Source organism: Entelurus aequoreus, linkage group LG10 (genome assembly GCF_033978785.1).
Source record: "Entelurus aequoreus isolate RoL-2023_Sb linkage group LG10, RoL_Eaeq_v1.1, whole genome shotgun sequence".
NCBI lineage: Eukaryota > Metazoa > Chordata > Actinopteri > Syngnathiformes > Syngnathidae > Entelurus > Entelurus aequoreus.
In genome coordinates this window covers 10,464,640-10,481,776 of record NC_084740.1, presented here as the reverse complement: position 1 = coordinate 10,481,776, position 17,137 = coordinate 10,464,640, and the positions used below count along the sequence as shown (strand labels likewise).

The 17,137-nt window shown below is 39.8% G+C and overlaps 1 protein-coding gene across 3 annotated transcripts; it reads right to left on the bottom strand.

Moving 5' to 3' along the window:
- Positions 1-65: 65 nt before the first annotated feature.
- ccnp (cyclin P) lies at positions 66-16,057 on the bottom strand. 3 transcript variants are annotated; one of them, XM_062060031.1, is made up of 9 exons: positions 15,875-16,055; positions 11,159-11,284; positions 9,564-9,645; positions 9,315-9,475; positions 9,034-9,132; positions 4,542-4,697; positions 4,315-4,473; positions 731-909; positions 66-660 (listed from the first exon to the last, which is right to left on the bottom strand). In XM_062060031.1, exons 1-9 carry the CDS (start codon positions 15,923-15,925, stop codon positions 492-494), a joined length of 1,182 nt encoding a protein of 393 aa, XP_061916015.1. In that variant the 5' UTR covers positions 15,926-16,055; the 3' UTR covers positions 66-491. The 3 variants fall into 3 exon arrangements, with proteins under 3 accessions (XP_061916015.1, XP_061916014.1, XP_061916016.1); XM_062060030.1 differs by having other exon boundaries at positions 9,315-9,478; positions 15,875-16,054; XM_062060032.1 differs by lacking the exon at positions 4,315-4,473 and having other exon boundaries at positions 9,315-9,478; positions 15,875-16,057.
- Between the last annotated feature and the right edge of the window lie 1,080 nt (positions 16,058-17,137).

The following is a 17,137-nucleotide window of genomic DNA, read 5'->3' as shown; positions in this document are numbered from 1 at the left end:
TTACACCAAATACATTTATCTTTAAAATGGTTGCTTTTAGAGACAGATGACACAGAAATCTAGGATATTTGCGCAATTACCGTTGTGTACCTTTATTGACTTTTCAAATATACAGCACAATAGGAAATTACGAGCCAAACGTGGAGCACGCAAAAAAAAAACCTCAAGTAAACTGTACACAACTTTGGGGCAACTGTAGTTATGGTTTTGTGGTCAGAATTCCATGAAGAGCTAGTAATTAAAATCATACTTTGCAGCAGACACTTTATTTTTACATTAAAACTTGAATACATTTTTAAAGCCTATCCACAACACACCGATACAATTGAAATATTTTCTAAATCAGCTGCAAAATAAGATCATAAAACCAGCTGGTACAAGTTTTGCCATCATATATTATTATTATTCACACTTCTTCCTCCCCTCTGCAATACCCGCTTTAACAGAGTCAGCCCCTCATGTCATTGTTATGGAGTATCAGGACACACAAATTAAGTGCAAATGCCAAATAGAGCAGATGCGTTCTTGAGACCAGGGTGTCTGCTGACGTGCATGGTTTCCGGGGAGGAGAATTTAATAAAAGTAGTGCAGGTGTCTTGGGTGTGTGCTTTAGCAGCTGCACCGGCAAGGATTTGCATGATCCTTAACAAGATGGTCTCACTGAGGGGGGAAAAAAACAGAATAAGTGACGGTTGTGACAAATTGTAAATAATATTTCCTAATCTCACACCTGCCGACATGGATACTGGAGGCCAAACACCAGGCGGCCTCCCCTTCTGGTGTCGAAGGCTCCTGCAGGACTTGGCGGGCCAAGCAGAGCGCCGCCCCCGCCAGCTGCACAGGCAAAAACGTCACACACTGGCCCTCGAACAGCGACAGCTCCAGCAGATAGCGAGCCAGCCACACCATCTGCTGGCACAGACGACGTAAGCGATGAGACATCACATTGTGAAATACAACCTCAGTGACACTTGGGCTGCCTCTAATAAAATATACATGTAACACTAATAATGCCAAGTACGAACCCCGTTTCCATATGAGTTGGGAAATGGTGTTAGATGTAAATATAAACGGAATACAATGATTTGCAAATCCTTTTCAACCCATATTCAGTTGAATATGCTACAAAGACAACATATTTGATGTTCAAACTGATAAACTTTTTTTTGTGCAAATAATCATTAACTTTAGAATTTGATGCCAGCAACACGTGACAAAGAAGTTGGGAAAGGTGGCAATAAATACTGATAAAGTTGAGGAATGCTCATCAAACACTTATTTGGAACACCCCACAGGTGAACTGGGAACAGGTGGGTGCCATGATTGGGTGTAAAAGTAGATTCCATGAAATGCTTAGTCATTCACAAACAAGGATGGGGCGAGGGTCACCACTTTGTCAACAAATGGGTGAGCAAATTGTTGAACAGTTTAAGAAAAACCTTTCTCAACCAGCTATTGCAAGGAATTTAGGGATTTCACCATCTACGGTCCGTAATATCAAAGGGTTCAGAGAATCTGGAGAAATCACTGCACGTAAGCAGCTAAGCCCGTGACCTTCGATCCCTCAGGCTGTACTGCATCAACAAGCGACAGTGTGTAAAGGATATCACCACATGGGCTCAGGAACACTTCAGAAACCCACAGTCAGTAACTACAGTTGGTCGCTACATCTGTAAGTGAAAGTTAAAACTCTCCTATGCAAGGCGAAAACAGTTTATCAACACCCAGAAACGGCGTCGGCTTCGCTGGGCCTGAGCTCATCTAAGATGGACTGATACAAAGTGGAAAAGTGTTCTGTGGTCTGACGAGTCCACATTTCAAATTGTTTTTAGAAACTGTGGACGTTGTGTCCTCCAGACCAAAGAGGAAAAGAACCATCCGGATTGTCATAGGAGCAAAGTTGAAAAGCCAGCATCTGTGATGGTATGGGGGTGTATTAGTGCCCAAGACATGGGTAACTTACACATCTGTGAAAGCGCCATTAATGCTGAAAGGTACATACAGGTTTTGGAGCAACATATGTTGCCATACAAGCAACGTTACCATGGACTCCCCTGCTTATTTCAGCAAAACAATGCCAAGCCACGTGTTACATCAACGTGGCTTCATAGTAAAAGAGTGCGGGTACTAGACTGGCCTGCCTGTAGTCCAGACCTGTCTCCCATTGAAAATGTGTGGCGCATTATGAAGCCTAAAATACCACAATTGAGACCCCCGGACTGTTGGAACAACTTAAGCTGTACATCAAGCAAGAATGGGAAAGAATTCCACCTGAGAAGCTTAAAAAATGTGTCTCCTCAGTTCCCAAACGTTTACCGAGTATTGTTAAAAGGAAAGGCCATGTAACAGTGGGGAACATGCCCTTTCCCAACTACTTTGGCACGTGTTGTAGCCATGAAATTCTAAGTTAATTATTTGCACAAAAAAAAAAAGTTTGTGAGTTTGAACATCAAATATCTTGTCTTTGTAGTGCATTCAATTGAATATGGGTTGAAAAGGATTTGCAAATGATTGTATTCTGTTTATATTTACATCTAACACAATTTCCCAACTCATATGGAAACGGGGTTTGTATGTTTAGCCTTGTTCTCATGGAACAATACAGTTCCACTCCAGTCTTGGGGTTTGGGGGGTTGATAATGTTAGGGGGCAGCATAGTTCGGTTGGTAGAGCAGCCGTGCTAGCAACCTGAAGGTTCTGGGTTCGATCCCCACTTCCGCCATCCTAGTCACAGCTGTTGTGTCCTTGGGCAAGACACTTCACTAGGGATGATGTTCGTTAAGAAATTATCGATGTCGAGGTCATTATCGAATCCTCTTATCGAACAGATTCCTTATCAAATCCAGATAGGTTGTTGTGTGTGTGTGTGTGTGTGCATCTTGTGTGTGCACTGAGTTCCAAAAGCCGTAGATGTTATGTGACTGGGCCAGCACGCTGTTTATATGAAGGAAAGGTGGACGTGACTGAGGACAGCATGCAAACTTTAAAGGGTGAGAGAGGACGCTAAAGGCACACCCCCAGTGAGCATATAGTGCTGCTATGTGCATTGTAAATTTTAAAAAATTGCAGACACACTCATCCCCAACATGGACGAGGTGCCGCTCACTTTCGACATCCCGGTGAAGCACACTGTGAAGAAGGGGACCAGCACGGTAGCGAATCCATACGCACAACGGGGCAAGAGAAGTCCGCTTTTACTGTTGTGCTAGCTTGCTATGCTAATGGACAGAAACTGCCCCCTATGGTGATTTAAGGGGAAGACGCTGCCGAAAGAAAAGTTTCCACCTGGAGTCATCATTAAGGCATGACGAAGGAACTCCAACCGCTGGGCATGGATGTAAACAGGACGTTCAAAGTGAAGTTGTGAGCGTCATGGGAGCGATGGATGACAGACGAACACAGCTTCACGAAAATTGGGAGGCAGCGTCGGGCGAGTTACGCCATAATTTGTGAATGGATCGTGGAGCTAACGTGTCTGCTTGCACTGTTCGAGCTTTCGCAAAAGCCGGCATCTTTTCCGAGGAGCCCCACAGCAACGAGACTGACTTTGAAAATGAGGAGAGGGAATCTGGCGTGTTTGATGGAGAACTTGCCCAGCTGTTCATTTCAGACACAGAAGATGAGGACTTTGATGGATTTGTAGATGAGGATTGATCAAAAAATAATGTGAGTACATTGATAAACACTTCAATAAGGTACAACCGAACTCAGCTTTGCTCCTGCTGCCTTTTTAAAACAGCGTCCATGCATGCTAGCGTATGTTTTAAGATAGCGTATGTTTAACCATGCCTGCTCCCAAAAATACGTTTCGCCTTATTTATGCATTAAATCCAGAAATAGCACCCGTAACTGAGAACAGCACCTTTTAATACGGTGCACCCTGTGGTCGTGAAAATACGGTATAGTGGCTTCGATAACTGGAGCCGGTTCTCAAAAAGGGATTTGAATCCATGGAATCGGTTCTTTTCTTATCGAAGCATCGGGAGAACCGGTTTTCGGACATCATCCCTACACTTCATCCACTTGCTCCCAGTGCCACCCACACTGGTTCAAAAATGTAATTTAGGTAATGGGTTTCACTATGTAAAGCGCTTTAAATAACTAGAGAAAAGCGCTATATAAATATAATTCACTTCACTACTAAAAAAGCACCATCTGCTGGCTTTAGTGTGTTTCTGCACCATTTGGCCCTAATGCAAGTAAGAGTAATTTCTTAAGCTGGATCAGCAAACTGATGCCAACAAATAACTTCTGTAGCACAATTAAAAAGGGAAATAAAATAATAAAAAGATTTAAGCTCGACAAGGTCGTCACCTGAGCGCTGCAGCGTGCAATGGAGGCGAGCAGGAGGAGGAAATGCAAAGGCGGACAGTAAGACAATTTAAATTTAAGCCCGCTTAAGACTTTTCGTTCCATACGGAGCAGCTGATGCTTGGTGTAGGCGTGGTCCATCAGGTAGCAAAGTCCAGAAACCTGAACGGGGCACAGGCAGGTGAGGGTCAAATGAGCTCCCGTGGGAGAGGAGGCCTGAGTCAGCATACCTCAGGGAGGAGAGACTCCTCTTTCTTTGCGGCCAGGAAGAGGCAGACCATGCCTAGGAGCTGCAGGTTGGCTGTGGTCACCTTGAGTAGATGCAGGGAGCAATTGAGGAGATGGATAGCCAGATAGAGAGTCTCTTCCTGGAAATGCATGATCTCCTGATGGGAAATTTACACAGTTGACATGGAACATTTCATACACAAACAAGTATCAGGACACCGGGTCATGGTCTTACACTCAGTCTACGTTGTAATTATCTCCACAATGAACCGCAGCTCCCTATGTGCCTGCAGCACTAATGCAGCCTCAGACCATAGTGCTAGAAACACCATGCTGGACTGTCGGCAAGACCGTTACCTTACTACATATAAAAAGGTAGGTAAACATTTACAGAACCTCACTGTGTAAATAAATGCAACAAATATTTCTGCGGCTTATATATGAAAAATATTTTCTTCAAAAATGTAGTGGGTCCGGATTATATCCCGGTGCGATCTTTAGTCCAGAAAATACGCTATATACACAATATGTAATGTAGTAACAGGCACAACACAACAGTCGCCTTTTACTTTAACTACCACTACTAATGGCATACTTCATGAGAGCCAACGACTACTTTGGGACAAATGATGATCCAGAACCTTAGCCTGAGTTTTAGAAGCTTACATAGATTGAGTAAATTGCACTAATGCTAAGTGCTAAACAAAAATTACAAACATAAATCATTTACTAGGGCTGGGAATCTTTGGGTGTCCCACGACTCGATTCAGAATCGATTCTTGGGGTCACGATTCGATTCAAAATCGATTTTGTTCAATTCAACACAATTTTCGATTCAAAAACGATTTTTTTTTTTTTTATTTATTTATTTTTTTAAATGAAAACAATACACAACAATACCATAAAAATGCAATACAATTTCAAAACCAAACCCAATTTTGGAGTTCTGAACTTGTGATTTCTTGCAGTGTTAAGTGGTAATATTTCACATTTGTCCCAATTGACTTTATACCCTGATAAACAGCCATATTCAGTGATGACATTATTGATATAGTGTAGAGAGGGGTTAACATGTGACAGGTAAAGAATTATGTCGTCACAATACATCAATAGCTTATTATCCTGAGAGACAATTTTTATCCCATGAATATTATTTTCACTTCTTATTTTTGCAGCTAAGGGTTCAATAACCAAATTAAATAATAATCCAGATGCAGGACATCCCTGTTTTACTCTTTTTAACAAAAAAGGTTCTGAAATATGATTATTGGTTTTGACTGATGCCATGGGCCTTGTATTAAGCATCTTAATCCATTGTATAAAATTATCTCCAAATCCAAATTTACGTAATGTGCAAAACATAAATGACCAGTTTATGCGGTCGAATGCCTTCTCCGCATCAACAGTACATACTGCTGTGGGATAAGGGAGACTTCTAGCATAGTAAATAACATTAAACAATTTCCTTGTATTGTCTGAAGATTGTTGACCTTCCATGAAGCCAGTTTGGTCAGTATGAATTAATTTTCCTATTACATTTGATAATCGTGTGGCTAAGATTTTTGCCAAGATTCAAAAGGATTCTCTATTCATTCAATACATAGGATTTCAGCAGGATCTACCCCAGTCTGCTGACATGCAAGCAGAGTAGTAGATTTTTGTAAAAAGCTTTTATAATTGTAAAGGACAATGTTTTATCAACTGATTGCAAAAATGTAAATTTGTTTTAACTATTAAATGAACCAAAAATATGACTTATTTTATCTTTGTGAAAATATTGGACACAGTGTGTTGTCAAGCTTATGAGGTGCGATGCAAGTGTAAGCCACTGTGACACTATTGTGGGATTTTTAATCACTGCTATGTTGAAATTGTAACTAATATTGATACTGTTGTTAATATTCATTTTTGTTTCACTACTTTTGGTTCTTTGTCATGTTTGTGTCTCCTCTCAATTGCTCTGTTTATTGCAGTTCTGAGTGTTGCTGGGTCGGGTTTGGTTTTGGAATTGGATTGCATTGTTATGGTATTGCTGTGTATTGTTTTGTTGGATTGATTAATTTAAAAAAAAATAATTATAAAAAAAAATTTTCAAAATCGATTTAAAAATGAGAATCGATTCTGAATCGCACAACGTGAGAATCGCGATTCGAATTCGAATCGATTTTTTCCCATACCCCTATCATTTACTGTACAATATTTTCACTTGGATGCCGACTAATGGAATGTTCGTTCATATCCTCGTTTAGATGAAGAATTAATCTCACGAATGTAGAAAAAAAAAAAAAGGTGGGCGCAAACTATCATCTCTCACAATCCAAGTTGAATGTCGAAAATGACCAACTTCTCGGTTTATGGCCACACACTTCTACTATACAAGTGAGGCATTATTCAAAATTTAGAAAAGCGGTGCCAAAACCTTTTGCCTTCAAGAACTAAAGTGAATATGTGCCAATGGTCAGTAGACCAAACAGCAATGTGTACCATGCAAATGCACTCAAGTGAGGAATTTAGCCTTATACGCCATACATAAAAGGCAGTAGAGCTACCGGTCGATCATGGAGGATGTGTCAGTCGATCGCCAGACAGGCATTAGAAAAAATAGACCTAAAAATTATCGATCGACAATCTTCATTAAGAAGTCACTTTCGTCACTTGATTGACATTCATGGCACCAGAGGGTCTTGTGAGATGACGCTGGCTGCTGCGAACTCATTAAGAAAAATGACCGACAGGAAAGCGAGAAACACTTTATTTCAACAGACTCCCGCGCCGTACCTGCAGTCAAAACTCTAAAGACCGACTGCACAGTTCCTGTCTTCACAATAATAGCGCTGCTTCATCCTGCCTGCGCTAACAAAATAAGAGTCTCAGAAAGCTGGCGTGCACAAGCTAGCAAGCTACGGAGTTCGCCGCCCGTGTATATCTTGTAAAGTGTATAAAAAGGAGTATGGAAGCTGGACAAATAAGATGCCAATAACTAACCACTTGCATGTGATATTGGAGAGAAAGGAGGACGTTTTTTCTCCTCCATTTGAAAATGTGGACATTATCAGCACTACTGTCTGATTCCAATCAATGCAAGTCATCAGACTCAGGTAATACACCAACTTATATTCTTGTCTTCATGAAAGAAAGAAATCTATATGTTTGTATTATCATTAAACACCTTTAACTTGTTTACAAAAACATATTTCATAAATAAAAATTCTATACAAGTTAAGTTAAAGTACCAATGATAGTCACACACACACACACACTAGGTGTGGTGAAATTTGTTCTGCATTTGACCCATCCCCTTGTTCACCCCCTGGGAGGTGAGGGGAGAAGTGGGCAGCAGCAGTGGCCGTGCTCGGGAATCATTTTGGTGATTTAACCATCAATTCCAACCCTTGATGCTGAGTGCCAAGCAGGGAGGTAATGGGTCCCATTTTTATAGTATTTGGTATGACTCGGCCGGGGTTTTAACTCACGACCTACCCATCTCAGGGCGGACACTAACTCTAGGCCACTGAGGTAGATCCCCTCGACTTGGTCAATTAAAAAGTAGCTCGCCTGCAAAAAAATTGTGGGTACCCCTGTAGTAGAGATTGTCAGGTTTAGTTGAAGTTGATGGCAACTAGTTAACCTGTAAATAAATAAATATCAGGATTTTAAGTTTTTCCACCAAATTACTGGAAATTGAAAAAAACTGTACAATCGTTATTTTTACGGTTAAATTCTGGTGACTCAGCTGCCTTTTTATTTTTTTACAGAAAAATCCACAATAGTTTTTGTTACAGTGCATTGCTAGAAATTGTAAAACAGTACCACTGTTAATTTTACTGCAAAATTGACTCACTGCTTTTTTGCTGTAAGAGCTACATCAATGTTTTTACATTGGAATACTGTAAATGGAAAAATTTAATGAAAATAGATTTTCACCGCAAATTCTACTGAATTTTTTACAGTGTAGCCTTGCCATCAATGATTGTGCAGCTAAAAAGAGGTCGGTATGAATAAGTATTACATTTGGTAGCCAGCCTTTGGCGGGCCAAACGAAATGATCTGACGGGCAAAATTTGGGCATCACTGATCTAGAATTAACTTACCAACTCAAAGGCGATGCAGCAGCTCACCGGCTCAGTATGTCAAGAGCTGCATAAGCTAGTTACCTCTCTGATCACGGCGCCAATAAAAGTAGTTCCTTGGCATTAGCACTTAAAATAATATTGCCAACACTTGGGTAATATTTAGGTCACGAGATGTAAATATAGTTTTTAGATGTTTTCTTAGGGAGCTTTATGGGCGCAATAGATGACTCCCATTTGCTTTGTTGGCCACCTCGTACTTGCCGTATTTTACAAATAAGAATGGTTTAAAAAAAAAAAAATTAAAAAAAAAAAAGGCGTGTTCTTGTCTTACAAAAGTGCAGGTCCACTTTAAAATAATAAAAAACAGTTGCTGAAATGTGTGTACTCAGTTTAGTGTGATACTGTGTATCCAAAAACTTACATGGACTTGAATAAGCCAATCAACCAGGACGGCACGGGTAGTGTCGGTAAAGTGTAGCGGCAGCTCAAATTTGGGCAATGAGTTCCATGCCTGACTTCTCTGCAGGCACAAAAAGAAAAAAAATGTTTTCTATATTCCGCCAATTTACAACATACGTGAGCTGAAGATAAGGTACTCAACACATGGAGCAGGTCTAGAAACACACTACTTAGATATGAAAGAAACCCCACACAAAGAAGCAATTTGGCAAGAGAGGAAAGGAAACTGAAGCCCCCCCTCACCATCATGTCCAGGAACATTTCCCAGGCATATGTCCGGTCCCTTATGAGGTCTAGCTTCTCAAGGGCCATCTCCACTTCATGGCGCAGCAGACTGGGCATGAGTGCCTGCAGGCTGTGTAAACCATGCAGGCTGCGAGGGCAAAGCTCCTCCAGACATCCACCTGCTACACAGGAACCAAAGGACCATACAAAAAATAAAATCATGAGCACTTCGTTGCAAGGCACACTGTATTAATTAATTTTTAAGACCTTTGGCATGGATGATGCTGCCAGCGGAGTATGTCCAAGCTTCAAAGACGCTGTTGCTCTTTTGAGATAATGACATCCTGTGCTAAAAACAGGTAGTAGAGTAAACTTAAGCTAATAGCTTGATAGCGTTTACATTTTCATCATGGTTCATAAATAGAGATGTCCGATAATATTCCGGCCAATTATCGGGCTATAAATGCTTTAAAATGTAATATCGGAAATTATCGGTATCAAAAAGTAAAATTAATGACTTTTTAAAACGCCGCTGTACGGAGCGGTACATAACCGGTAAAACACGGACGTAGGGAGAAGTACAGAGCAGATGCGTCTTCCAGTCAGCAGCCCCTCCCCTCTCCCACACACAACACAGGAGTTGACGACTGCAGCATGAGGTTCACTGGCGACGCTTGATGACCTCATCAAACCGCCGCGAGCGGAGCATAACAACAACAAGAGTGTGTTGTTGCCGGTGCTGTAGCCGTGGCTAACAAGCCAGCTCGCTCGGTGACTGACTAACGACACCATGTCTATGGTTTGGGATTATTTTAAAGTGTGTCTGACTGATAAAAAACTGGCAATTTGCAATGACTGCAAAAAGTTGGTCATGCGAGGAGGAACCAAAACGTCTTCCTTTAATACGAGCAAGTTGATCTCCCACCTCTTGAAGAATCATAAGGAGATACACGATGAATACAAGCAGAAGATGGATGAAACAAACACAGAAAAAAAGTAGTACCACACAGTTGTCGCTTAAAAACTCCACCGAAAAAAACCAAAAATACAACAAAAACCACCCCAGGGTGAAAGCTCATGTGGTCAGGGACAACGCACGTAGTATGGCAAAAGCTACGATGGAGTTTGGTGTGGCTAGTCTGCCCTGCATGGCGCACACTTTGCAGTTTGCAGTGAACGGAGGTGCCCTGTCTTAACGCAGCATTTCAGAAGCTCTGGCTGACTGATAGGCCACTTCATGCACTCACCACTAGCTTGCAGCACATTTGTGTTACTCATACAAATACGTTAGCGCAGGGCAGATTGAGCCCAGTTTATAATTTCCTGTTATACAGTATACCAGGCAGGCTTGCACTAGAGGACTATGTTATTGTTTACTTTATTACTCTAGTATACTTTGGACTGAAGCTGTGTACCTTCAATGTTTTTGTAGCTGTTTTGAGGCATGTTAAAAAAAATGCACTTTGCGACTTCAATAATAAATATGGCAGTGCCATGTTGGCACTTTTTTCCATAACTTGAGTTGAAGTTCTCTTATTTTGGAAATCCTTGTTACTTTGTTTAATGCATCCAGTGTGGCATCACAACAAAATTAGGCATAATAATGTGTTAATTTCACGACCGTATATATCGGTATCGGTTGATATCGTAATCGGTAATTAAGAGTTGGACAATATCGGAATATCGGCAAAAAAGCCATTATCGGACATCTCTATTCATAATGTTATTTATAAACATTGCTCGGTTTATTATTTTTTTTAAAGACGAGACGTTTTGACCCTGGAACATATTTCCCATGGAGGATGTGACTGTAATACAAATTATTTAGCACTAGTATGGATTGAAAGGTCAAGCATGTGTACCCATGTGTGTTCGGGATCCCTTTTCACAGGGACCACCCTGGACTCTGACATTTCCATGAGCTGCCAGCAATTGGTGGACCCACAAGTAGTTGCCCAAGATCTTGAAAGGGCTTGCCTCTCCTCCGCCTGCAGGATCAATGACAAAACCATTGTTCATTATTTTCAAATACCTCACTACTGGATAGCATGATCATCTTTGAAAAATAATATAATTTCAAGATGTTAGAGGGTACAGTACATGAGTAAATGGGCGATTTGTTAATAGAGTTGATTTTTCCAAAATTTTCTGAAACACTGAGCCAGAGATCTCATTAACGCTAGATTCTACAAGTCTTCTACTGGCTACTAACAAGAGGAGTTCGACATATGTAGGATTGTCAAAAGTATTGATATCAAGTCAATAGCAACACAGAAAAAATACATAGATATTTGCTTTTTTCAGTATCGTTGGTACCAAAGACGATGCAACACTTTCCTCGGAGAGCCGTGTGAGAACTGAGTAGTCAGCGCTGAAAAACGCCTGCTGTTTCGAAAAATATATTTGTGTGTCAGCCTGCTACAAATGCAGATTTGGCGCTCCCATTTCGCACTTGCTCATAATCAAATTATAATGGAACTGTGGCAGTACACGTCATACATACGCATAACCTGCTCTGCTAGAGAATAAGATTTAGCAGAAGGGACCTGTGGTGGCATTTAGCGATGTACTGTAAGCAATAAAAGTGAAAAGCGTTAAAGTGAAATGCATTTCTCCGGTAATCAAATACACGCGGTCATGAAAAGCAAAGTATGTGCCGTGCCAACGAGAGCAGAGATCCGTGTAGCTGTTGCTGAGAGTTTGCATGCTTTAAATATGTGTCATAAATAAATAAATATTAATAAATAAGTCAATGATGCAGAGTTATAAAATATTAGAAAATGTGTGATTGTAAAATCTCCAGAGCAAAATATAAATATATTGTATTAGTGTCGCAAAGCGGAACGATTGTTGTGATGTTGCGACCCCACGGACAGTAAACAAGGCAGAACATGCAAGAGGGGAGGGTGCTCGAGCACGTTGTCTTCAGCTTCTCGAAAGCTTTAAATGTATTCGATGATTTGTGTAAAACCTCAAGCAAGTGATTATTATAACCTATTTTCGTTACAAGCAGCCAACGAGGTATTGTATTTTTGTAATTACATTTATTTGAGTGTTTGATGTTAAATCAAAGTCTGATGTACTGTATTGTACTTTATTTTGTAAGTTCTCACGGCGTGTTGGCGTGGATGGTGTATACAGCAAGGAGTCGTCGTCAAACGCCCGTTTTACAAAAAATAACTTTCCTGTTAATTTATTTATTTTATGCCTAGCAGTGTGTGTTACTACTGCATGCCATTTGTGGAGAAAACATTCAGAAGTTTGTTGCAATACAACCTTTACCACTTCCATAAGTGCCAAGAAGAGACAGCATAGAGACATTGTCATTTGGCAACACTTTGGCTTTCTGGTGTAATAACCTGTGGTGTTCAAAATGAGGCCCAGGGGCAGTGATGGGCAAGCTATTTGGAAAATTTCGTGAGCTAAGCTACAAGTTATTCTCAAATAAATGTAGCTAAGCTACAGGGGAAGCTATCCCGAGAATTGTAGCACGCTACACTATAAGCTACATGGCAAAAGTAGCTTGCTACTTAAAAACTTCATTCAACAGCATTTCTATCTATGGGCCCACAGGTATAATATAAATGTTTGGCTAACTGAGTGTACAAATGGACCCTGTAATGGTGACCCAATGACTTGTGTGTTTGGGAACAGTTGGTAATGTTAGTGTGTTCTTCGATGAAAAGAGCAGATATGATTTTGGTTTACAGAGTAAACAACTAAAAACTAAAGTTTAGGACATTGTTTTCTCCAAACGCATACATTTGTCTAAATATAGCCAAGGACCTGCATTATTGTGGGTTTCCTGCACGTCATCTTCATTACTAAAGGAAAAATCTAATCTGCAGGAGAGAATTCCTCTGCCATTTTCAAGTCTGTTTCTTTGTTTTTTGAGTCATCAGCTTGAAGCATCCCTCAGTCTCCAACCCCCTCGTCTTCATGTGACACGAGTGTGTGACTTGTGATTTTGCATACTAGTTTTGGCCTCTGATTGGCCAGTGTGTAATGTTTCGCCCTAACCTTAGCCAATTGTAACTCATCATACAAACACCAACCAATCAATTTTCTCCGTATGTATAGAGGTTTCCATTCATCCAGGTCATTGTATTTTCTCCATTTTTCTTTTGGCCTGGATTCGCAGTCCATTTTCTCTCTTGGTAGCTTTGATGTAAGCTACCTCGCAACATGGGTCTAAAAGTAGCTAAGCTACAGGAAAATCTACTTTTTTTTTTTTCTTTTTTTTTTTTTTTTTTTTTAAGTAGCTAAGCTACCACCAAGCTACTGGAAAATGTAGTTAAAGCTTTGCAGCTTAGATACATCTAGCTTGTTACTGCCCAGGGGACATTTGTGGGATGTGGCTTTTTTTTTTATGGCCCGGTGGCACATTGTAGATATAAAATATTGTGGGGAAAAAAACAGCAAACATGTAATGAATAAAATTAGGCATTTCATTATTACTAAATTAACAAAGATTTGTATTTAAATTAGGTCTGTCAAAAATGCAGGTAAACTCATGTGAATAATCACAAAAAGTTATTGCATTTATTATGTACATACGCAGATTAATCACATTTTGACCGTACATGCTCATTTACCTGAAAGGCAGCACAGGTTGCTATACCCTGACTGGACTTTAGATAAAAATGTTACCAAGTTGAGCAAATATATGACATGTATCCAATTCAAATAGTTAAAAAATGTACTTGGTTTACATTCTGACAATAAAATTGCATTTATGTCCAAATATTGTGGATTTTTTAAAGTTGATTTAAAATATGCAAGCGAATAACCCGTTTCATTCAAATTCAAAAGTGTGTGAATCTGATTTATTTATTTTTGTAATCATTTGATAGCACTACTTTCAATAAGTTTTATCCTTACTAGCCTGTTTTGCTACAAATTATATTATGGCACCCCACCACCATGTTGAGAGAATATCAAGAAAAATATTGTATGTTTTCATAAGAAATTCTGGTATTGTGAGAACCCTATCACACAAAAACACCGAACTCAACTCATTTTAACAGGCTCACTGATTCAAGATTACAAACTCTCCAAAAGCACTACCGCCAGACCCTTGATTGATTGAAACTTTTATTAGTAGATTGCACAGTACAGTACATATTCCGTACAATTAGCTGACCCACCCTAAACACACGGTAGACTCAGATGATTCATTTGAACTTGCAAATGGATTCAAGTTGAGGATCATCCCTCACACCAACACATTCAAACAATTAATTTGAATTGGTTCACTGACTCACAGGAAACAAGTACATGACTTGACATGACCATGAATTGATTAACGTGGACCCCGACTTAAACAAGTTGAAAAACTTATTCGGGTATTACCATTTAGTGGTCAATTGTACGAAATATGTACTGTACTGTGCAATCTACTAATAAAAGTCTCAATCAATCAATCAAACTTGAGTCACTGACCTCGCTTTTTTGGTACCAGCTATGATGATTTAGTGTGATTTTTTTGTATTTGATTTGGTATTTCTACACTTATCAATTTACATAAGCTGTCATTTGTTGTGTGCATTTGTAAGTGTCTAAATCAGGGGTAGGGAACCTATGGCTCTCGAGCCTCTTTTGATGACTGCATCTGGCTCTCAGATAAATCTTAGCTGACATTGCTTAACACGATAAGTAATGTAAGTGTTAATCTCTCTCTCTCTCTATATGTCCACTACTTGCTGTCCATATCCTACCCCCCACCCCCTCCACACCCCTGACTGTAAATAATGTAAATAATTCAATGTGATTATCTTGTGTGATGACTGTATTATGATGATAGTATATATGATAGTATATATCTGTATCATGAATCAATTTAAGTGGACCCCGACTTAAACAAGTTGAAAAACTTATTCGGGTGTTACCATTTAGTGGTCAATTGTACGGAATATGTACTTCCCTGTGCAACCTACTAATAAAAGTCTCAATCAATCAATAAATCAATGAATAATTCCGCTGGTAATCAGTTTTAAAAATAACGTTCAAAATATAAAACATTCTCATGCATTTTAATCCATCCATCCATCCGTTTTCTACCGCACCTGTTCAAGAAGCCGTAATACTGGTAAGAAGTATTTTATTTATTATTGGTTAGCTTCAGAATAACAATGTTATTAAAAAGAATATGAGACTTATTTTACTCTAAAAATGTTGGTCTTACTTAAAAATGCACACATTTAGTTGTATTCAGTGTTAAAAATATTATATGGCTCTCACGGAAATACATTTTAAAATATTTGGCTTTCATGGCTCTCTTAGACCCCTGGTCTAAATGTTTAACACTGACTAAAGGGAGTCGAAGCCTTTTAGTGAGTGACTCACTTAAAATGAACCATTTGTGGTCGTTAATACCAATAGCTAGCATAACTTTAAATAGCTGGTGACTGTGTCTGTGATAAAACAAACAAAAACAGCAATACTACTACACAATCCTAAATATAATAACACATTTAAGGGTTGATAAGATAAATGTATACCTTTTTTGGGAAAATAAAAGCTGGGTGTGTAAACTGACCAGGCTGCGTTAGTCAGCCATGTTTCCCCCCCAAGCTGACCTTGTGTAAGTCCAGCAGAGGCTTGGAGTAGCAGAACACGGTCCTGGCCATGAGTCACAGCCGGAGACAGGGTGTCCTGCTGGGCCACTGCAGCTACTTAAGCACGGGAGTCGACGGAGGCCTGTAAGAGGAAGAAGCGCTGGGGACGCCTCGTCACTGTTGCCAATTATAAAGCAGACAGGACAGGTGGGCCTCCCATGGAGTTGATTGGGGGCGGTGACGTCACAGCTAGTCGTAGTCAGGAGATCACTTCCGGTCTCAGGTTGGGTTTTTTTTGTTTGTTTTTAAATTGAACAACAAACATACATTTATTATGCACACAAAAGTCAAGGCACTTTCAACATCAGCGAAACATGTCAAGGAAAGAAAACAAAAGCAAATACAGATAGAGTATTAAATAATAATAATCAAAAATATGAAAAAACAAATACAAGACATTAAAGGGCTACCTAAATCACTGTAAATGTTTTTAACAAAGATATCAATTTAAGGGCTTTTGTACTCTTTTAATCATTCTCCAAGATTTTATTGATCGATAATTGTAAACCAATTAGCCAATTAGAAACTTCCGGTCTCAGCTAAACAAGCTAACCCCAGCATTAACTGTTGAACATTATATTAGAGATGTATTTAAATTATTCAACTCATTTTTCCCCCCGGTTTACTTATTTTTAATTGTATTTTTATTCACCCATTCCTGCGACCTTTAAAGATGCTTACTAGCTAAATGACTTTGAATAATTGCTGTGAAACACATCCATATAATTAGGCTATATTATATAAATAATATCTACTTCAAATATATACATACAAATATTTCCCACTTCTAAAAAGAACATTTCCAGCATTTATAAAAAGGTCTAATAAGCTTTGCAACATAGTTGAGCCAAGTTATCCCTTAAAATTAATTTGCAGTATAGTGAGTTAGGCAGGAAAATATGAGAAACATAACACACAAATGGCCCTGCGATGAGGTGGAGACCTGTCCAGAGTGTACCCCGACTTCCGCCCGAGTGCAACTGGGATAGGCTACAGCACCCCCCCGCCCGTGACCCAGAGAAGGACAATCTGTAGAAAATGAATGGATGGATGACACACAAAATGCCCTGCGATGAGGTGGGGATCTGCGATGAGGTAGAGACTTGTCCAGGGTGTACCCCGCCTTCCGCCCGAGTACAGCTGGGATAGGCTCCATTACCCCCCGCAACAGCGAGAGGGACAAGCGGTAAAAAATGGATTGATGGGAATAACACACAATGCAGC

Coding starts and splice junctions, on each gene's coding strand:
- ccnp (XM_062060030.1), bottom strand. CDS start 15,925: ATGGCCAGGACCGTGTTCTGCTACTCCAAGCCTCTGCTGGACTTACAC. Junction 11,285..15,874: donor CTCTGCTGGACTTACACAAG/GTCAGCTTGGGG, acceptor TTGATCCTGCAG/GCGGAGGAGAGGCAAGCCCT. Junction 4,698..9,033: donor ATTGGCTTATTCAAGTCCAT/GTAAGTTTTTGG, acceptor ATTTCCCATCAG/GAGATCATGCATTTCCAGGA.